Source organism: Myotis myotis, unplaced genomic scaffold (assembly GCF_014108235.1).
Source record: "Myotis myotis isolate mMyoMyo1 unplaced genomic scaffold, mMyoMyo1.p scaffold_m19_p_16, whole genome shotgun sequence".
Lineage (NCBI taxonomy): Eukaryota > Metazoa > Chordata > Mammalia > Chiroptera > Vespertilionidae > Myotis > Myotis myotis.
The window spans coordinates 95,001-115,655 of NW_023416320.1; the positions used below are offsets into that span (position 1 = coordinate 95,001).

Consider the following 20,655-nt stretch of genomic DNA (forward strand, 5'->3'; position numbering starts at 1 on the left):
GGGCAGGGTCACAGGGGCAGGGTCGCAGGGGCAGGGCAGGGTCACAGGGGCAGGGTCGCAGGGGCAGGGGCAGGGTCGCAGGGGCAGGGTCACAGGGGCAGGGGCAGGGTCACAGGGGCAGGGTCGCAGGGGCAGGGGCAGGGTCACAGGGGCAGGGTCACGGGCAGAATCAAGGCGCGGGAGGAGGAGGTGCAGGGCCGCAGGGGTGTGGGCAGCACTGGAGCAGGAGGCGCCGGGCGGTACCATCTCCCTCCAGGAGGCGGAGGCGAGGGGCCGCAGCCTGGGGAGCAGGGCTGTCAGCGGTTGAGCCCCCCACATCAGACCCCCTCTGTGGACTGAGGCAGGAAAGTGGGGGCATCCCACCTGCACCCGGACGCTGAGCCTGGGCAGTCCCGACTCCTGACCACGTGCCCGCGGACAGCACTGTGCCCGGCGCCTCACGGCAGCGGGGCAGGTGCCAGGACAGACTGGGGCGCGGCGCCCTCCGCAGGCTCCCCTCCCGTCCCCTCCCCTCCCCCTCCACTCCCCTTTCCAGTCCCACACCCTCCCTCCCTCCCACCGGCTCCAGGAAACCGAAACTACATCCCTGGCTCCTCCCCGGCCCCCCCCCCCCCCCCCCCCCCGCCCCAGGGAGGGGCTGCGGGGAAGCGGAGCCGCACAAATGCCCCCGGAGGTCAGGGCCGCCTCCACCCAGCCCCGGAGGGACTTTGTCCTCCGCTGAGGGCGGGGCCGCCCAGCCTCCAGGGGAGCCGTGGGAGGGGGTCCACCCGCCTCAGCGCAGGGGGAGCCGTGGGAGGGGGTCCACCCGCCTCAGCGCAGGGGGAGCCGTGGGAGGGGGTCCACCCGCCTCAGCGCAGGGGGAGCCGTGGGAGGGGGTCCACCCCACCTCAGCGCAGGGGGAGCCGTGGCCCCGGCCCTTCAGCAAAGTCGCCTGTGGGCCCGGCAAGAACAGGAACTCACCAGTGTTCCCAGGGACACGCTGGTTCCTCGCCCCTTTAATTTTTAAAAAAAATATAGTTATTGATCTGCTGCCTCCCGCATGCCCCACACTGGGAACGAGCCAGCAACCTGGGCACATGCGGTCCATTTGCACCACCCGCCGAGTCTCAACCAGGCGCTCCTGCCCCGTCTTCCCGCTGGGTCACCCCGACTTCCCGGGGCTGTTCCTCCCCGGCCGGTCACCTCTGGCCCCGGTGGCCAGGACTGTCCCGCGGAATTGAATGAACCCAGCGGGGCCTGGTTTCTGGGTTCTCACGCACCGGCCAAAGCCCCTCGGCTGTGAACACGCCCCCCACAGCTGACGCCCAGGCTCTGCCCGGGCCCTGGACCCCTGGGTCCTGCAGCCCAGAGGTGGGCGCACAGCACCCCTGCCCTGCCGCCAGGCCTACGGCTTCCTTCACAGGCCTGCGGCCGCACACTCCCTGAGCTGCCCGCCAACTGGGTGTGTGTCGTCCTGGCCCCAAGTCCCAGGTCCCCTCACGTCCTCTCCTGTCCACCCCGTTCCTTCCAGAGGCAGCTGACCCCTCCCTGCCACCCCCCCTACCTCTCCTGTCTGAGAAAGAACTTCCCATGGGGCCTTGCCGGGCCTGGGCAGGAGAAAGTGGGAGACAGCAGCGAGCTGTGGGCTTGTCCCCCCGCCCCCCGCGGGCCTCAGGGAGGCTGTGTCGCAGGGGAACCCAGGTCCCCCACATTTGGCCACGGCTGGGACGGGGCTCCCCGGCCGTCACAGAACAGATCAGAGCAGAACAGGGTTCCCACGTCTGTTTATTTGAGGCACCAAAGCAGGAGGCTCCAGCCTGAGGGGGGTGGTGGGGCTGCAGCTGGCTGTGGGGTGGGAGCCGATTCCTGGGCCTACGGCTGCCGGAGTGGGGCGTGGCTTCCGGGGAGCCCCAGAATGGGCTCTGCTTGGAGCCCCCGGCCCTGCCTGCCCCCCAAGCACAGCCCCCAAGGCCTCACAGACCCGTGTGCGTACAGCTGGGCGCCCACACCCCAGCACCCCCTTCCAGGCCCCTGTCAGGGCGGACTGGCCTGATGGACAGGGCCTGGGCTTGGGCCTCACGCCGTGTGTCCCCCCAAGACCCAGGCATAGCTGCTGACCCACAGGCCCCAGGGGGCCCCTCTGAGGAGCTCACATCATGGACCTGGAGTGAGGGCAGGCGGTGCCCTGGGGCAGGTGTAGGTGGGGGGGGGGGGCCTGCAGAGGAGACGAAGGCTGGGAGGGGGAGGCGGAGGGGGAGGGGGTGTGAGGCGTGAGGGTCTGGGCGGGGCGGGGCTTTTCTTCCTGAGCGGTGGGGTCAGGGGTCGGGGGTCGGGGCCGGGGGTCAGGGGCCGGGCGGCAGCAGGACCAGCAGGCTGAGCAGGAGCCCGAGGCCCAGCAGGGAGGTGCCGGCCCGCAGCCCGCCGGCCGCGCTGATGTTGCACAGGAAGCTCTGGCAGCAGTGGGTGCCCACGGACGCCACGCCGATGTTGATGCCGGGGGGCGCGGGGCAGATGGGGGAGCAGCCCTTGTTCAGACTGTAGCCGAGGTCCACCACGTTCCCTGCGCGGGGAAAGGAGGGTGAGTGGAGGCCGCAGGACCGGCGGGGGGGCGGGGGGGAGGGGGCAGCACGCACCGATGCCCGCGGCCGCGGAGACGGTCACGCAGTAGTTGTCCGTGTCCTCGCAGACGGTGGGCTTCAGGCAGTAGAAGTTACTTTTCTGATTCGTGCACGAGAAGCACACCAGGGAGTGGGCTGCGGAGGAAGGAGGCCGCAGGCTGCAGGCGGCACCCTGGCCCGGGGGCAGGGGGCAGGAGGGGGCAGGGAGGGCCTCCGGGAGCAGGTCACAGCGCACAGGCCTGCCCGGGCTCACCTTGCTCCACACCCAGGAGGGCGGCCAGCAGCACGGGCAGGAAGACCTTCATCTTGAGGGACAGCTCAGGTCGGGCCTCACATGCAAAGAGAGCCGCTCTGCCTTATCCTTAAAAAATATATGTTTTTATTGATGTCAGAGAGGAAGGGAGAGGGAGAAAGAGACGTCGATGATGAGAGAGAATCATGGATCGGCTGCCTCCTGCATGCCCCCCTGGGGATCGAACCTGCCACCTGGGGAGGTGCCCTGACTGGGAATCGAACCCGAACCGTGACCTCCTGGTTCATAGGTTGCTGCTCAACCATTGAGCCATGCTGGCTGGGCGCCACTCTGCTTTAGAGACACAGCTTGTCGGACAGAGGGTGGGACCCTGGCTCCCACCAGGACCCCCCTTGTACAGGGTGGGGTGGGGGGACTGCTGCTTCCAGCAATAGAAGGAGAACATGGGGTCTTTCTGCTCCCCTCTCCCCTCCTCTCCCTTCCCTTCCCCTCCCCTCCCCTCCCTGCAGCCTCCAGCTCGGGCTGCTGGGAGCAGGGCACCGCCTTCGGAGAAGCACACAGCCAGGAGGTCAGAGGGGTGGCCCCTGGTCCTGGGGGGCGTGGGGGGGGGCAGCTGGAGCTGCACATGGGGACCCAGGGGCTGGATGGGAGGTACAGCCAGCTGAGCACCTGCCCGGGGGCTGCCTGGCGCTCGACCTCAGACGTTCCGGGAGGTATTGATGATGAAGACCCAGACCCGGTAAGTACCTGCTTCTCCCCAATTTTGTGGCTGGAAACAGGCCAGGGAGAGCCAGTGGGTGCTCTGGGCGGGCAGGGGCACAGGAAGCTTCCACGGTGGGTGTGAGCCCGTGGCCGTGGCCGTGGCCGTGGGCGGGCAAAGCATGCGCGTGTGCCTGGCGGAGGCTCTGGGCCTGTTCGGCAGGAGGCGCCGTGGGGGAGGGTCTGGGGCGCCTGCGGGGCCGGCTGTGGGCGGGGGAGTTCCAGGCTCCCCGGGAGGGACGGGCTGGCGGAGACCCCGAGAATGGGTCCCAGGCCTCGCCTGCCTGCCCTGGGCCTGGGCCCGCATCTGGGCCTGGGGGTGCCCTTGCCCTGGGCCGTCCCTGGGCCCCGGTGCTCCGGGAGGAAGCCTGTCCTTCCTCTTCCCTGAAGTGCGGTTTGGGTTTGGGCGTGGGGAGCCGGCGCTGTCCTCGCAGGAGCTCGGGTAACACGCCCACCAACGGCCCACCGCGTCCTGGCCAGGCCCCCGGCCAGACCCCCAGACCCCAGCCAGGCCCCCAGCCAGACCCCCGGCCAGGCCCCCAGCCAGGACCCCGGCCCGGCCCCCAGCCAGGACCCCGGCCCAGAACCCCAGACCCCAGCCAGGCCCCAGCCAGGCCCCCAGCCAGGCGGGTCGGGGCGCCCGGAGCGGACGAGCATTTGCAGGGTCAGGCCAGGCAGCCGTGCGCTTCCGGCGGTGCCATCCAGGACCCGGGCTCCCCCACCTCCCCCGCCCCGCCCGGCCCAGGGCTGGTTTCTGGGAGAGCGGGGCTCCCAGGACTCGGCCAGCGGGAGCTGCGCGGGCCCCGGGGGTGGGAAGGGACCAGGTGGCCCAGCGCCGGGCCCGGGCTCCAGGCGCCGCATCTGCCGGCGTCATCGATGCCGGCCCCACAGGGCGCCCCGCCGCCGGCCCGGGCGGCCCGGTCCCGGGTGGTCCACGCGGAGGCGGTCAGTTCTGCCGCCGCCCGAGCCCGGCCGCTTCTCGCTCCGGACGGCGGCCTCCCCGAACCCACGCGAGCGGCCGCGGGAGCCCAGCGCCGGGCGAGCCGAGCCTGCGCAGCCCCGGCCGCCGGCAGGGAGGGCGCCCGGTCTCCGCGCGCCCAGACCTTCGGGAGCGGCGGCCGGGGCTGCTCAGCCCGGGGCCCGGCCCACCCGCTCCGACGCCCGGAGCTCCCCCGCGGCGCCTGGGCCCCGCTCCCGGTCCCGGTCCGGCCCGCGGCTCACCGCGCTGCGCGCTGCTCCTCCGCCAGCCCGACTGCCCGGCCGCACTCGCTCGCGGGCGGGACTCGCAGGCGGATGGCGGGGCGGGGCCGGGGCGGGCGGGGCCGGGCTTTCCCGCGCGGGGGGCGGAGTCGGGGGCCGAGCGGACCCTGATCCCGGCCCCGCTGGCTGGTCCCCTGGTCCCCGGCGAGGCCGAGGCTGCGGGGAGGGGCCCCGTGCGCGCGGGCGGAAGGCCCACAGGTGGGCGGACGCGCGAGGGGCTGAGCGTGGGGAGGGCGTGCGTCCCCGGAGGCCTCCCCGGAGCGGGCGGAGGGGGAGGGGAGGAGGGCAGGGGAGGGGGGCGGGGCGGCCTTCCCCTGGCTGGCCCTCCCGTGGGTGCGTCAGGGAGGGTGGGGTGATGGGACCAGAGCGCGAGGTTGGAGGAAGGGCTGCTGGCCGCGACCCCCGCGGGAGAGCAGGCCCCACCGGGTCCATCCTCGCAGGCTCGGGCTCGGACCCTCCTCCCCTGCGCGCCCAGACCCTCTGCCAGATGGACTTCAGCCTTTTGTGAACCCGGGGCCCCGGTCTGCAGCGAGCGGTCACTCACAAAGCCAGCCGCCCCGACCCTGGGCCAGGACCCGAGGCCCCTGTGAGAAGGAGCCGGCAACCTTGTCCCGGCATCGGCCTCCACGTGCCCCGTGCCCGCTCCTTCCCGCAGAGTCACAGCTCCTGGGCGGGCGGCCGGGCGGGCCTGCACCCCCTCATGGCCAGCAGCCGCTCCTGCTCTGGCCGGCGGGATGGGGGCCAGCGGGTCAGCAGGCGGGCAGCTGGGCCTTCAGCCCTCCGTTCCCCTGCCCCATGCGGCTCCCTCCTTCCTGAGGGCCTCCTGTGTGCCCCGGACTCACACCTCACCTCACACTCACAGCTCATCCCGGCAGCAGCTCGCACCTGGCCTTTTGCTCAGCTTTTCTGGGTGTTGGCTGTGAGGCTGTGACAGGAACCGGGGCCCAGGAAAACGGCTTCTTCACTGACCGGTGGGGGGAGGGGGGTGGGGGGACGGGGAGGGGGGCAGGGAGCAGTCCTGTGGGCAAGGCCTAGGGAGTACATTAGGTACCAGGTGAGTGAGTGCGGGAGTGTATGTGTGCTTGAGTGCGTGCCAACATTGATGAGAGTGTGTGCATTAATGTGAGTGCATGAGTGTGAGTGCATGAGTGTGTGTGCATGAATGTGAGTGCATGACTGTGTGCATTAGGGTGAGTACATGAGTGTGAGTACATGAGTGTGTGTGCATGAATGTGAGTGCATGAGTGTGTGTACATGAGTGTGTGTACATGAATGTGAGTGCATGAGTGTGTGTACATGAATGTGAGTGCATGACTGTGTGTGTGCTTGAGTGTGTGTGCATGAATGTGAGTGCATGAGTGTGAGTGCATGAGTGTGTGTACATGAATGTGAGTGCATGACTGTGTGCATTAGGGTGAGTACATGAGTGTGAGTACATGAGTGTGTGTGCATGAATGTGAGTGCATGAGTGTGTGTACATGAGTGTGTGTACATGAATGTGAGTGCATGAGTGTGTGTACATGAATGTGAGTGCATGAGTGTGTGTACATGAATGTGAGTGCATGACTGTGTGCATTAGGGTGAGTACATGAGTGTGAGTACATGAGTGTGTGTGCATGAGTGTGTGTGTGCATGAGTGTGAGTACATGAGTGTGTGTACATGAGTGTGTGTGCATGAGTGTGAGTGCATGAGTGTGAGTACATGAGTGTGTGTGCATGAATGTGAGTGCATGAGTGTGTGTGCATGAATGTGAGTGCATGAGTGTGAGTGCATGAGTGTGAGTACATGAGTGTGTGTGCATGAGTGTGTGTGCATGAGTGTGTGTGCATGAGTGTGAGTACATGAATGTGAGTGCATGAGTGTGAGTGCATGAGTGTGTGTGCATGAGTGTGTGTGCATGAGTGTGTGTACATGAGTGTGTGTGCATGAGTGTGTGTGCATGAGTGTGTGTGCATGAATGTGAGTGCATGAGTGTGAGTGCATGAGTGTGTGTACATGAATGTGAGTGCATGACTGTGTGTGTGCTTGAGTGTGTGTGCATGAATGTGAGTGCATGAGTGTGAGTGCATGAGTGTGTGTACATGAATGTGAGTGCATGACTGTGTGCATTAGGGTGAGTACATGAGTGTGAGTACATGAGTGTGTGTGCATGAATGTGAGTGCATGAGTGTGTGTGCATGAGTGTGTGTGCATGAATGTGAGTGCATGAGTGTGTGTACATGAGTGTGAGTACATGAGTGTGTGTGCATGAATGTGAGTGCATGAGTGTGTGTGCATGAGTGTGTGTGCATGAATGTGAGTGCATGAGTGTGTGTACATGAGTGTGTGTACATGAATGTGAGTGCATGAGTGTGTGTACATGAATGTGAGTGCATGAGTGTGTGTACATGAATGTGAGTGCATGACTGTGTGCATTAGGGTGAGTACATGAGTGTGAGTACATGAGTGTGTGTGCATGAGTGTGTGTGTGCATGAGTGTGAGTACATGAGTGTGTGTACATGAGTGTGTGTGCATGAGTGTGAGTGCATGAGTGTGAGTACATGAGTGTGTGTGCATGAATGTGAGTGCATGAGTGTGTGTGCATGAATGTGAGTGCATGAGTGTGAGTGCATGAGTGTGAGTACATGAGTGTGTGTGCATGAGTGTGTGTGCATGAGTGTGTGTGCATGAGTGTGAGTACATGAATGTGAGTGCATGAGTGTGAGTGCATGAGTGTGTGTGCATGAGTGTGTGTGCATGAGTGTGTGTGCATGAGTGTGTGTGCATGAGTGTGTGTACATGAGTGTGTGTGCATGAGTGTGAGTACATGAGTGTGAGTACATGAGTGTGTGTGCATGAGTGTGTGTGCATGAGTGTGTGTGCATGAGTGTGTGTACATGAATGTGAGTGCATGAGTGTGAGTGCATGAGTGTGAGTACATGAGTGTGTGTGCATGAATGTGAGTGCATGAGTGTGTGTGCATGAGTGTGTGTGCATGAATGTGAGTGCATGAGTGTGTGTGCATGAGTGTGTGTGCATGAATGTGAGTGCATGAGTGTGTGTGCATGAGTGTGTGTACATGAATGTGAGTGCATGAGTGTGTGCATTAGGGTGAGTACATGAGTGTGAGTACATGAGTGTGTGTGCATGAGTGTGTGTACATGAGTGTGTGTACATGAGTGTGTGTGTGCATGAGTGTGTGTGCATGAGTGTGTGTGCATGAGTGTGAGTGCATGAGTGTGTGTGCATGAGTGTGAGTGCATGAGTGTGTGTGCATGAATGTGAGTGCATGAGTGTGTGTACATGAGTGTGTGTACATGAATGTGAGTGCATGAGTGTGTGCATTAGGGTGAGTACATGAGTGTGAGTACATGAGTGTGAGTACATGAGTGTGTGTGCATGAGTGTGTGTACATGAGTGTGTGTACATGAGTGTGTGTGTGCATGAGTGTGTGTGCATGAGTGTGTGTGCATGAGTGTGAGTGCATGAGTGTGTGTGCATGAGTGTGAGTGCATGAGTGTGTGTGCATGAGTGTGTGTGTGAGTGGAGTGTGCCTGCAGAGTTCTGGGCTCTGGGGCAGCTCCTTGCCTGGCCTGCGACATCAGGTGCAGGAGCAGGGACAGGCCCGTGTGGAATGATTCGGGCTTTTTCCTTGGGGGCTGAAGTCCAGGTGTGTGTGTGTCATGGGCTGTCCCCGCCCAGGTGGGGTGACACTGGTGGTTCCAGAACACTGGGGTGAGGGCCCACTGTCCCCGGGACACGGGCGTGCAGCAGGCCTCTGCCCTTCAGGGGCCAGGACTGAAGCCTGGCAGGGCTACTCTCCTGTCCCAGACAGCGGCCTCCCGCATGCATCCTGAGCTTCGAGCTTGTCCCCAGGGGGTGATATCCCTCTGACCCTCCAGAGGGGGGCGCTCTGGGCCCCTGCCTGCCTGTCTGGGCAGGAGCAGCCCTGCACCACGTGTTTGTCTGGGCCCCTGGCTTGGTGCCTCCCCCAGAACATCAGCCCTGAGGCCGGCAGTGGCTGTGTCCAGCAAGCAGAGCCTCGGCCATGGCAGGCGCCCAGCCAGTGCTGTGGGTGAAGGCCCAGGGGGCGTGGCCTCCAGAGGCAGCCCCGCAGCTCGCACACCAAACTGCGTCAGGAGGGTCCTCAGGGTCTGGACGACCAGCTCACAGGTGTCCCAGCGTCATGCTGGGGATCCCACAGGAGACTCAGGCACCCTTTGGAAATGTGTCCTGCCCCGCCGGCCCGCGGCTCAGTGGTTGAGCGTTGACCTATGAACCAGGAGGTCACAGTTCAATTCCAGGTCAGGGCCCGGGCCGGGTTGCGGGCTCCATCCCCAGCGAGGGGCGAGCAGGAGGCAGCCGATCCATGGTTCTCTCTCACCACGGATGTTTCTCTCTCTCCCTCTCCCTTCCTCTCTGACATCAATAAAAAAATATATATATATATAAAATATGGAACGCTTCATGAATTTGCGTGTTATCCTTGTGCAGGGGCCATGCTAATCTTCTCTGTATCGTTCCAATTTTAGTATCTGTGCTGGCAAAGCCAGCACTAAAAAAATATATTTTTTAAAAAGAGAGAGAAAATGTGTCCGACTGCCCACGGCCGAGCCCCTGGTTGTGTGACGAAAGGTCACCAGTGGCCTGTGGAGTCCCGCGGAGGTCATGGGGCAGGGGCCGGCATGCAGTCCAGCTGGCACGTCTGCGAGGGTGGCCGTGTGGTCACTCAGCCGCTGCTCTCGGGGCCTCCAGCTGGTCCCGCTGTGACCCTGTGGCCCCCCTTTCCACACAGACCTTAACCTCTGGCCTGTGCTCCGGCAGCAGCATAACCCCGAGCCCCCAGCCCAGCACCTGCCCTGTGTCTCAGGTCCGGCCGCCCACCTGCTGGGGTGGCTCCGCTGTCCCCGGACCTCAGGCCGGGAGGCAGGTCTGAACTCGCCAGGTGTGTGCTCTCCGGCCGCCTGGGCCTGGCTTGGGCCCTCAGGAATGTCAGCAGGCCATTTGGTTGCCTGGGTCTCTCCGCTGAAAACATGGGCCAGCAGCCATGGGGGTGTGGCCTGGGCAGGAGCCAGCCGGTGGTCCTGGCACAGCCCCGCATTCTGGGGCCGCCTTGAGGGGGAGAGTTTCGGGGTGAGGGGGGTCCAGAGCTGAACTTCCCATCTCCCCGGGGCACGGAGCCACCAGCTCCCAGAGGGGAGGGGAACCTGGCAAGCAGTGCCCTGTCGGGCGTGGGCACCGGGCTCCATCCCTGGGGTGGACAGAGGGCTGCATCCGGGGCCCAGAACACCGCCTGGCCCCATTGGTGTGACTGATGTTGGTTGTCTGCCTTTGAGGTCTGGTTGCTCTCTGGTCAGCACCCTGTGGCTTTAGCCTTCTGTCACCTGGGCCAGTCCCCGCCTGAGGACGTGCCCTCCCAGTGACCTCTCAGGGCAGAAGGTAATCCCCCAGGACGTGCAGCGGGTGGCCGCGCCGCCATCCCCCCGGGCCCCAGGGTTCTAACCAGGGGGCAGCCACCCTCTCAGGTGCTCTGTGCTCCGTGCCCTCCCCTCCTGCCATGGAAACCGCTGGCACTTCCCCACTGTGAACACTGCCTGGCAGGTACTAGGTCTCAGGAAGTAACTGGATGGGCACATTACACGGAAATACAGCTCGAGAGATGGTGTTGTGGGGACAAGAAGCCACAGACTGAGAATTCATCATTATTTTTAAAATATATTTTTACTGATTTCAGAGAGGAAGGGAGAGACAGAAACATCAATGATGAGAGAGAATCATGGATCGGCTGCCTCCTGCACGCCCCACACTGGGGATGGAGCCCGCAACCCGGGCCTGTGCCCTGGACTGGAATGGAACTGGGGACCCTTAAGTCCGCAGGATTACGCTCTATCCACTGAGCGACACTGCCCAGGGACCAAAGTCCTCCATTGTTGCCTCTCAGCCATGCAGTGGCCCTTCAGGTCCCACCTCCCCCCAAGTTCTCAGCCCTCCTGGGGGTCCCGCGGGCCCCTGGGGCTCCCGCCACTCCCTGGGGAGGCCCAGGAGGCCTGGCCGAGCGCCCCTCCGCGTCAGCCCAGAGGGGCCCGTGTCCCTGTCCCTGGTGCTGGTCCTCGTCCCGCGGCCCTCGCGCGCCCTCTCGTGGCCGAGGCGCGCGCCGCACAGTGTGAAGCGGCTCCGCGAGCGGGTGCTGGGGGCGGGACCCGGGTTCCAGTTCCATTCCGCCCACAGAGGCCGCCGTGGGCAGCGCGGTTGGGGCACTACCTTCCGCTCCTGGGGGCCGGGTGCTGGCTGAGCTTGGAGCCCCTCTTTGGAAGGTGCTCCCTTTGGGCCCACATGGGGAGACCAGGCCCTCGCCAGCCAGCCCGCCCTCTCCTGCCCACCCGCCGTCCTTAGACGCGCTGGGCACCCCGCCCCGGAAGGGGAGGCCGCGGGGGGGAGGGGGGTGCTCTGTGAGCTGGGTGTGGCCCCTCGCTGAGTCCCCAGCCCCTCACCTCTCGCCTTAGGGCACAGGCGCACTTGGGGCTGCTGCCTGAGTGGGCGGAGCCGGGGGGAGGGGCAGGGGAGGGAGAGGGGAGGCAGGGGGCGGGCTGGGAAGAGGGGGAGGTGCAGTTCTGGGGAAACAGAAACTAGAGAACCGCCCGGGTCTCACACAGGATGCCCAGTCCTGCGGCTCCACTGGCGTAGCGCCCCTCCCTAAACACGCAGCACACACGTGCTGCCCACGACACACAGCACGCATGCACACGCCCCACACATGCACACCCCACACATGCACAACCCCCACACATGCACACGCCCCACACATGCACACCCCACACATGCACAACCCCCACACATGCACAACCCCCACACATGCACACGCCCACATATGCACACGCCCACACATGCACACCCCACACATGCACAACCCCCACGCATGCACACACCTCACACATGCACGCATCCCACACATGCACACCCCACACATGCACACACCCCACATTGCATACAGCCTCATCCATGCACTGTGCTCCCTGACTCTCTGTGTGCGTCTCTGCCAGGTATGACCAGGTGTGACCAGCCCTGGCCGTGGAGAGAGGTGCAGCCACCGCCCACTCCACAGAAAAGCCAGCTGCGCAGCAGGCCCAGCAGGACAGACACCAAATCTGGGGCTGAGAGGAAGGCCCGCTTGGACTGGTCGGCCAGCTTCCTGGAGGCCATGGCTGGGCAGGCCTGTGCCCACGGGCCCCTCAGATGTGGGGGGCTGCAGAGGGTACTCGAGACCTCGCTCCGGCAGCACCTGGAGGCCCCGGGCGCTGGTAGTTCACAAACACACAGGTGACCCAAGTGGGTGCCAAGGGTCAAGACTCAAGATGGGAGCGGTGATGGGTGATCAGGTGAACGCCCTGGCCGGGAGCCCTGGGCGGTGGGCGGGGCCGTCCCAGGTGAGGTGCCAGCTCCTGGCGGGCTCTGGACCCCAGGCGAGGCTGCAGCGGACAGTGGGTGCTGTGAACACGCTGGTGCCCGGACCAGTGAGTGGCGTCCGGTGCTTCGCCTGTACCGGCTCTGTAAGGAGTTAGCGCCCGAGGAAGCTGGGGAAGCGGATGGAAACCGGACTATTTTTGAAACTTCTTTGTAAGTGTGAACTGATTGCAAAAAAGGAAAGTGAAAAATGTTTGCAAAGCAGTGTGAAATGGGTGCGGGGCGCCCTGGCACCGGGAGAGGCCAGCAGGGCGGGCACCCCTCCCCCACACCTCCCCCTGAGCCCCACTGCACAGGGTGGGGGGGGCGGTGTCACGGCTCTCCCATGGGGCTGTGCTGGGGCTGGGCAGACGCAGGAGGAGGGGCTGGAGCTCCCAGATTGCCTGGCTCCAGAGCTCCCGCCCTGCGCTTCCTCGCAGCGCCAGGCATGGGGAGGAGTGGCCCCCTTGTTTGGGTTTGGGGCTCAGGTGGTGAGAGGACCCCTGGGAGGGGTCCCTGGTCTGTTCTGCTCCCCGGCTCCCCCCGGCTCCCCCCAGCTCCCCGGGAAGAAAACGGAGTCGGGGCGGGGGTCATGTCCCAGCGGCCCTTGGGGGGGCGAGGGCAGCACCTGGCCCCGCACTCGTCTGGCCGGTAATGTGGGTTCTTGACTCCACGCAGGAAAGTGTTCACGACGTGGGGCCGGTGGTTTTGATCCGAGGTTTATTGAAGCTGGGGCGCTGGAGGAAGGGAGGGCTCAGGGGAGAGCCCAGGCAGGGTGCTCGACTCCCTGGAAAGGACAGGAGGGAGGGAGCCCCGCTGGCTGCCTGCCCCACTGCCGGGAAGGTTGCCAGAGGGAAGGGCGGAGGCCGAGGCAGGGCTGCCCGGCTCACTGCACAGTCAGCGAAGCGAGACAGGTGAGCCCACTGCTCTCCTGGTCTTGGGTCTTGTGGGGACCCTTAGAGCTTCGGGGAAGGAGCATGGAGATACAGGAGCCAGGGAGACGGGTGGGCCTGCTCTAGAGAGAGAGGAGGGAGCGCCTGCTAGCTCTCCTGTAGCGGGAACCCCAGGGGTGGTCTCGGGGAGGCTCTCGCTAGAATATTCACCAGCTTTCCACTGTCACCTGGCCCTAACCCTGTGGGGCTGGCTGCCAGGGCCTGCCAGCAAGGTGACGCCAGCCGGCTCCCAGCTGTTCCAAACCTCTCCCACCCACGAGGCCAGGGGGCCCCAATCCGGAGGGTCAGTGCGAAGGGGCAGCCGGCACTGCATATGGAGGACTTTATTAAAGGGAGCACATGGGCCCTGGCTGGTGTGGCTCAGTGGATAGAGTGTTGGCCTATGGACTGAAGGGTCCCGGGTTCGAATCCAGTCAAGGGCACATGCCCAGATTGCGGGCTCGATCCCCAATGGGGGGCGTGCAGGAGGCAGCTGATCAATGATTCCCTCTCATCATTGATGTTTCTCTCTCTCCCTCTCCCTCCCTCTCTGACATCAATAAAAAACATATTTTTTTAAAAAGGGAGCACGTGGCTGCGTGTGGCTGACCTGCCCCACCCCCTTCCTCCACAGGCTTCTCTGTAGTCGCCCTGATGCCAGCCTGTGGGGGTGGCCATCCTGCCTGCCTTCAGGGGTATCATTGGCCCAGATGTCCAACTGGGCCCCTCGGTGGCCATTCTAGTAGCCGCTGCCGTCTATCCAGCCCCGTGGCTGGGAGGCTCAGCCAGTTGCAGAGGATGGCAGTGCCAGGAGGGCCCGTGGCTGGAAACAGGCAGGTGGGCAAATAGCAGCCCGGCTGGATGCTCAGCGCTAGGCAGAGCACGGCGGACAAGGAGCGCGGCCCGAGCAGGACAGGGGACCCTGCTGTCAGTTCTCGCAGGGGAAGAGCAGGACTGGACAGGAGGCAGGGGACAGGGTCAGAGGCCCCTTGGTGGACACATGAGCGGGAGCCAGTCCTGGGGTGACCGGTGGGGCCAAGGCCCTCGGATGGTGTTCCTCGTAGGAGAAGGCGCTGGGGGGACTGGGCACAGAGCCCTGACCTGCAGCCAAGACGCACCCCCGGCTCTGCCTGACCTCAGAGGGCCTGGCTGTTCCGCCTGTGGAGGTGCTGGCTGGGCAGTGGGTGAGGCAGGAAGCAGGGCCCGGGTCGGGCACAGGGGAGCTGGGGGCGCGGCGCGTGGGCGGTGAGGGCGCTAGCTGGCGGCCCGGAAGGTCAGGAGCGGGATGACTGACGGCATCAGCACGAACCGGTAGACCATCCTCACATCCGCCTGCGTCAGCGTGTCCACCTGGAAGCGTTTCAGCACCTGGAACAGAGGTGCGGCTCCGCCTGAGGACCGGCCTGTCCCCCGGCCCAGGTCCTGGCGCAGCCTCTGCCTTCCAGGCCGCCCTCAAGCCCCGCCCATCCAGCCCCGCCCATCCAGCCCCGCCCATCCAGCCCCGCCCACAAAGCCCCACCCCGGCCCCGGCCCCGCCCATCCAGCCCCGCCCACAAAGCCTCACCCCAGCCCCGGCCCCGGCCCCGGCCCCGGCCCCGCCCACTCCAGCCCCGCCCACTCCAGCCCCGCCCACAAAGCCCCACCCCGGCCCTCAGCCCCGCCCAGGCCGCTCACGTGGTGCAGCAGCAGCAGCATCTCCATCTCCGCCAGGCGCCGCCCCAGGCACTGTCGGGGGCCAAAGCCGAAGGCCAGGTGGGGCAGCCGGGCGCCGGAGCCCCTGTCCAGCCAGCGCTGGGGCTGGTAGAGCTCGGGCCTCGCGAACACGGAGGGGTTGCGTCCCATGTAGTAGAGCTGCACTGTGATCAGCGTCTGCAGGCGGTGGGAGGGCAGGGTCAGCAGGCGGGCGGAGGTCCCCTGCTGGGTCTGCGGGAAGCACCGGGCCTCACTCACCCCGGCCGGGATGTGGTAGTTCTGCAGGACCAAGTCCGAGTTCACCTGTCGGTCCACAGAGATGCCCACGGGGTACAGCCTGTGGACGGGGCAGTAGCAGGGTCTTCAGTGGGGCACGGCCGCCCAGGGCAGACTCCTACCCTCACAGGTCCCTTTGGGACTGGGACCTGCGACCATGCACCACCTGAGCTCAGCCCCAGCGACCTGCAGTGAGGCCCGGAGGACAAGGAACCCCTCTCCTTAGGGGGAGGGGGAGGCGGGCAGGGTGCATCCTTGGGCAAAGCTCCCACAGCCCCAGGACCTGTGCTTGAGCCCAGGCAGTGGTCCAGGTGGCGGGGGGCCCATGAGCGCACCCACCTCAGGGTCTCCTTGAGCGCCGCCCGCAGCAGGGGCAGCTCGGCCACGGCCCTCTGGGGGTTCTCAGAGATGGTGGCCTCGGCCTGCAGGCTCTCCTGACGCAGGGCCTGCTGCACCTCGGGGTTGCGTGCCAGCTCGAAGAGGGTCATCAGCAAGGGGTAGGCCGTCTGCGGGAGCGGGGAGCGTGCTCAGACCTCCCCCAGGCCGTGCGCCTCAGCCCCAGGCCCCGCCCTGGGCAGGTGTCTCAGACCCAGGGCTGTGCCTGCTGAGCGCAGGATGGAGCCCAGGGAACTAAGACTGCAGGACCCTAAACCCACCTCCTCTCCTTTCCCGGAGCCCCAGCCCCAGGGAGACCTGGCCCTGCCACCTCCAGCCAGTTCCCACCCTCCTCTGGCTCCAGCAGGGGCTCCCCCTTGCCCCTGGAGCCCCAGGTCCATCTGCCCCCTGGGCAGCTGCAGCCAACTCCCCTGCCCCCCGGGCCATTCCCATGTGCAGGGAGAGGCACCCCCAGCCCAGCCTGGGATCTGGGGGACGGATGCTCTCCTAAATCTCATCCCCATGGCAACGCGCCCTGCATCTCCAGACACAGGGCAGTGACCTGCCTGCTGCCCCTTGTCCACGCTGCGCCCTGTGATCAGTGGAGGCCCTTCTCTGTTACTGGGGGGACCCCTGCTCCAAGCAGCCTGCAGGGCAATGAGGCCTGGCACTGAGGCCCTGCCTTGCAGGAGTCCTGACCTCTCTGCCCTTATCTGCCCCCCACTCGGCCTCACTGCCTCCCCTGGCTGCCTGCTGCCACTGCCGCCCTGGACTGCTGCCCTCCGCGCCCCGCAGGCCTGGCTACCTCCTGTGCGGTTGTTCCACATTCAGCGCAAGTCCTCACCCCCAGGAGGCCGGCCTAGAGCCGCCCCAGGCACATTCTCCCCCGTCCCTCGCTCGCCACATGACAGCATCTTGGCTTCTGGTCGGGGAGGGTCTTGCATCTCGGGTTCCAGGCCCAGAGCAGCCTGGGAGGCTGGGGGGAGGTTGGGTCTGGAGGCAGGAGGCGTTGGCTGCATGCCACGCTCTCGGCCCCGCCCTGCCTGCCACGGGAGGTTGCCATCTGCTCTCTCCGCCACAAGCGGGAGCCTGTGCTGCCCTTCCTGCCACCAGCTGTCGCCTCCCCGGGGTCTTTGAGGAGAGCCAATGCCATCTGTCCCCGGCAGGGCCCCTGTGCGGCCGCGTGTGGGCTGTGCCCCTCTCCTTGGACCCGATGGTCTGCAGGCGGCCGGTCCCTCTGCGGGCTGCCCGGTGCCTGGGTCCCCACCAGGGACACAGACCCGCCTGTGAGGACGCTCGTGTGCCTCCCTCCGGCTCCTCATTCCCAGCGGAGCCAGGACCGAGGCCGCGGCAGCGCAGCCTGGGAGGGCGGCGGCCCCTCGGCCCCAGGACGCTTCGGGGAGCCCCGGGGCCCCATGTGCTGCGGGCCGGGCGGGGCTGGCCTGACCGTGTCCACGCTGCCGGCCGTGAGGTCGATGGAGCTGGCCTTGATGGCGTCCAGCGTCATGTCCGCGTGCAGGAGCAGCTCCGCCACCACGCCGCTGTAGTGCTGAGGGCGGCCGAGCGCCAGCTCCTGGTAGATCTTCTGGATGGAGTTATTGGCTGTGGGCACAGAAGAGCCCTCCTGTCATCAGCCGTCAGCCGCCAGCCCCGGCTCTCGGCCAAGGCCTGGCGCCCTCTGTGGGCCTTGGTTCCCTACTCCCCACTGAGGACCCGGGCCCGCCATGCAGCCCACCTGGCGCCCCCCCACTCCCCCTCTGCCCGCCCCCCCCACTCACCTTCCCTGCCCCCTCCGCCCATCCTGCCCACCCCGCCCGGCCTGCTCACCACCCTCACCCCCTCTCACCCCCCTTCAACCCCCTCACCTCCCCGCACCCGCTGCTCACCTCCCCCACCCGCTGCTCACCTCCCCCACCCGCTGCTCACCTCCCGCACCCGCTGCTCACCTCCCCCACCCGCTGCTCACCTCCCCCACCCGCTGCTCACCTCCCGCACCCGCTGCTCACCTCCCCCACCCGCTGCTCACCTCCCGCACCCGCTGCTCACCTCCCCCACCCGCTGCTCACCTCCCGCACCCGCTGCTCACCTCCCCCACCCGCTGCTCACCTCCCGCACCCGCTGCTCACCTCCCGCACCCGCTGCTCACCTCCCCCACCCGCTGCTCACCTCCCGCACCCGCTGCTCACCTCCCCCACCCGCTGCTCACCGTACTGGAAGATGCAGTCCCAGGCCTCGAAGTGCTCCTGCCACACCTTGGCGCTCGTCCAGCGGGACAGGCTCCGGGGCATGAACATGAGCCGCATGGTGGACTCCAGCATGGCCTGCAGCGCGTGGATGAAGTCCAGGCTGGCCCGGCTTGGGCTCTGGCTGAGGAGGCCCAGCCGCTCTCCGAAAAGGACCAAGTTGCTGGCTGTGGGAGGAGGGGCCGCTGAAGGCATGGCAGCCCAGGGCCTCACCGCGGCCTCCTGCCTGCCCTACCTGCCCTGGCCCCCCGGCCCCCCGGCCCCCTGCCCCCTGGCCCCTGGCCCCTGACCTGTGGCCCCTGACCCGCGGCCCCGTGCCCCTGCCTCTGGCCCCTGACTGCTGGCTCCTGGCCCCTACCCCTGGCCTCTGACCTGTGGCCCCTGCCCCGCGGCCCCCTGCCCCTCCCCCTGGCCCAGGCCGGCTGGAGACCCACCTTCCAGGGTGTAGTAGAAGATGCTGGGCTGGATGTCCAGGGTCAGGCTCCCCCGTGCGTTCTGCTGCACCTTCGCCATCAGGGCCCCACAGAAGTCCCTCGCCACCCTGTCCACCATGGGGATGAACTTCTGGACGGCCTGCGGCGACATCACGTCGGGGTTCAGCCGCAGGCGGTCCGAGCGCCAGGCCGGCCCGTTTCTGTGGAGCAGAGAGCGTGCTTCAGGGCCCCCGAGTCAGCAGCAGGCCCAGCTCTGCCCCATCTTGCTCATCTCCAAGGGGCACGGTGGGCAGGGGCCGCTGCTGGTTTGCGGGGGTCCCAGTGGGTGATGCCGGGCGCACGATCCCTCGGCGGGGCCACGACCAGGCTTCTGGCTAAACATGCTGCAGGGCTCACTGAGTTTGCTCTGGCCGACCGGCTGGCCTGGGGCCTGGCACTCCTGTCCCCATCCAGGCCCTCGGTGCTATGGAGGCCTCTCTTGGGGGCGGAGGCTGGCCCTCGGGTCCAGCAGTGCCCACCCTGCCCACCACACCCTGACGATGCGGGCCCTGGGCCAACCACGCCTGCTCCCCTCCGCAGGGCCTTTAGCTCTCTGGGGGCTGGGAATGCCAGGGGACAGGGGACATTCTCCATCTCAGCCACAGGCAGGCGCCCACACCTTCTTTCCTAAGGCCGCCGCCTACGGGTGTTGAGAACCTCCACACGCACACACACGCACATGGGATGCACACAACACACACAGGCACGCACACGTGTGTATACTAACACTGAGAACATGCAGGAAGCACATGAACACAGGCACAACGCACACACGTGCAGATGCACGCCGGCAAGCACCCTGCATGCATGCACACACAATGAGCAAAAATGAGCACCCACACAAACCCGTGGTGGCCTCCATGGCACGCACACGCACACACATGAGCACACACGCTAGCACCCCAACATGGGCAACCATGCATCCACTCACATGCATAGGACACATCACACACACGGACAGGCACAGACACATCCACGCAGCAGACAGTCCCCAGGCACGTGCTCGCACAGCCCCGCCTAGAGCTCGGCTTCTGAGTCGGTGGCGTCCCCTGTGCCCGCCCTTCCCCGCCAAAGGGAAGTTTGCCTCCCGCGGGGCCCAGCGGCGGCTGCAGCGGGTGGGCTTCAGGCTCCCGCACCTGCTGACGCCCGGGCCAGTGAGTCCCTTCTCCAGGCTGCAGGAGCCCGAGGCCTGCGCACACCCGGGTCCCTAAGGGCAGCTGCTCCTCTCGAACCCCAGGCTGGGCTGTGCCCTGATCCCCGCCTGGCCCTGGGGTCGAGCTCCCCTCACCGATGGGCCGGGGTGGCTGTCCTGCCCCCTCCTCTCGGCCCTGGGCTGCCCGCCCGCCCACCCGCCCGCCCTGCGCTGCCCTCACAGCAAGAACACGCCGTGCTTGTGCCCGCGCAGCTGCCGGTGGGCCAGCCAGGGCTCCAGGACCATCCTGCGGGGCTGGCAGCCCTCCGCCTGCTTCAGCTTCTCCACGTCCTCGGGCAGCGTCACGCACACCATGTGCCTCCCTCCCACGTCATACCTGGGACAGAGGCAAAGCCGTGGGGGCCGCGTCCCCGGGCCACGCGGAGACCTCCCCTCCCCCTTCCCTCCCCCTTCCCTCCCCGGGGCTCCGAGGGGCAGCCCCTCCCGCTGTGCCACGGGGCCGCTCGCTCTCGCCCCCGGAGGAGCCTAGCCCACCTTCCCAGGGCGCAGAGCCCCAGGCGGCGGCGTGTCAGTGGCGGGCAGGGCGGCCGCACCTGAAAATGGGCCCCAGCTCCTGGAAGGCCCGCTGCATCTGCAGGTGCAGGTCCTCGGAGCCCTCCCTCCAGACGCGCAGCACCCGCAGCCACCTGCTGCCGGGGCACCGGGGCATGGCCTCGAAGGGTAGCGTCGCCCGGGGAGCCGCCGCGGCGCTGGTGGCCAGGGTGCGCGCCCAGCGCAGGGGCTGCTGGGGCCCTGCCATCCTCACGGCCGCCCTGGCCCGGAATGCCATGCCCGGCTCCCTCGCCCCTCCACCCGACTCTCTTATCTCGCTCAGAGGCTTGACTGGCTGGCTGATGGCGTCATGGAAGAAAGTGTCCCTGGACCAGGCCAGGATGCCCGGGAAGGGGTCAGGGCTGGCAGGGTCAGGGCTGGTGGGGTCTCCCAGAGGAGATGGGGATGTGGGTGGGCGCCTTGTCCTAGGTTCCCCGCGGCCTGCTGCGGGCTGGTGGGTGTCCGGGGCAGGTGCGGGGTCAGGACTGGGGGCTGGATCAGGCTGGGCTAGACCAGGCCTCCCGCCCCCCCCCCCCCATGTTGAAGGGAGCAAGATGGATGGGGCCTTATCTTATCAGATGAGAGGGGCCTTGGCTATTTTTATCTCCTTTCAGGAAGGCGGGCTGCCCG

The 20,655-nt window shown here is 66.2% G+C and overlaps 2 protein-coding genes and 1 non-coding gene across 4 annotated transcripts; all 3 read right to left on the reverse strand.

Moving 5' to 3' along the window:
- Positions 1-1,746: 1,746 nt before the first annotated feature.
- On the reverse strand, positions 1,747-4,944 carry LY6E (lymphocyte antigen 6 family member E). 2 transcript variants are annotated; one of them, XM_036337725.1, is made up of 4 exons: positions 4,831-4,944; positions 2,851-2,958; positions 2,613-2,732; positions 1,747-2,539 (listed from the first exon to the last, which is right to left on the reverse strand). In XM_036337725.1, exons 2-4 carry the CDS (start codon positions 2,900-2,902, stop codon positions 2,322-2,324), a joined length of 390 nt encoding a protein of 129 aa, XP_036193618.1. In that variant the 5' UTR covers positions 2,903-2,958; positions 4,831-4,944; the 3' UTR covers positions 1,747-2,321. The 2 variants fall into 2 exon arrangements, with proteins under 2 accessions (XP_036193618.1, XP_036193619.1); XM_036337726.1 differs by lacking the exon at positions 4,831-4,944 and adding an exon at positions 3,598-4,094.
- Positions 4,945-9,299: 4,355 nt separating this feature from the next.
- Positions 9,300-9,406, reverse strand: LOC118671061. Its single transcript, XR_004972578.1, has one exon. It is a non-coding gene; the product is annotated as a U6 spliceosomal RNA (small nuclear RNA).
- A 4,346-nt stretch (positions 9,407-13,752) lies between these two features.
- Positions 13,753-20,301, reverse strand: LOC118670722 (cytochrome P450 11B1, mitochondrial). The gene is made up of 9 exons (XM_036338063.1): positions 20,028-20,301; positions 19,655-19,810; positions 18,243-18,442; positions 17,772-17,975; positions 17,013-17,167; positions 15,530-15,696; positions 15,173-15,251; positions 14,897-15,091; positions 13,753-14,590 (listed from the first exon to the last, which is right to left on the reverse strand). Exons 1-9 carry the CDS (start codon positions 20,261-20,263, stop codon positions 14,477-14,479), a joined length of 1,506 nt encoding a protein of 501 aa, XP_036193956.1. The 5' UTR covers positions 20,264-20,301; the 3' UTR covers positions 13,753-14,476.
- Positions 20,302-20,655: the final 354 nt, after the last annotated feature.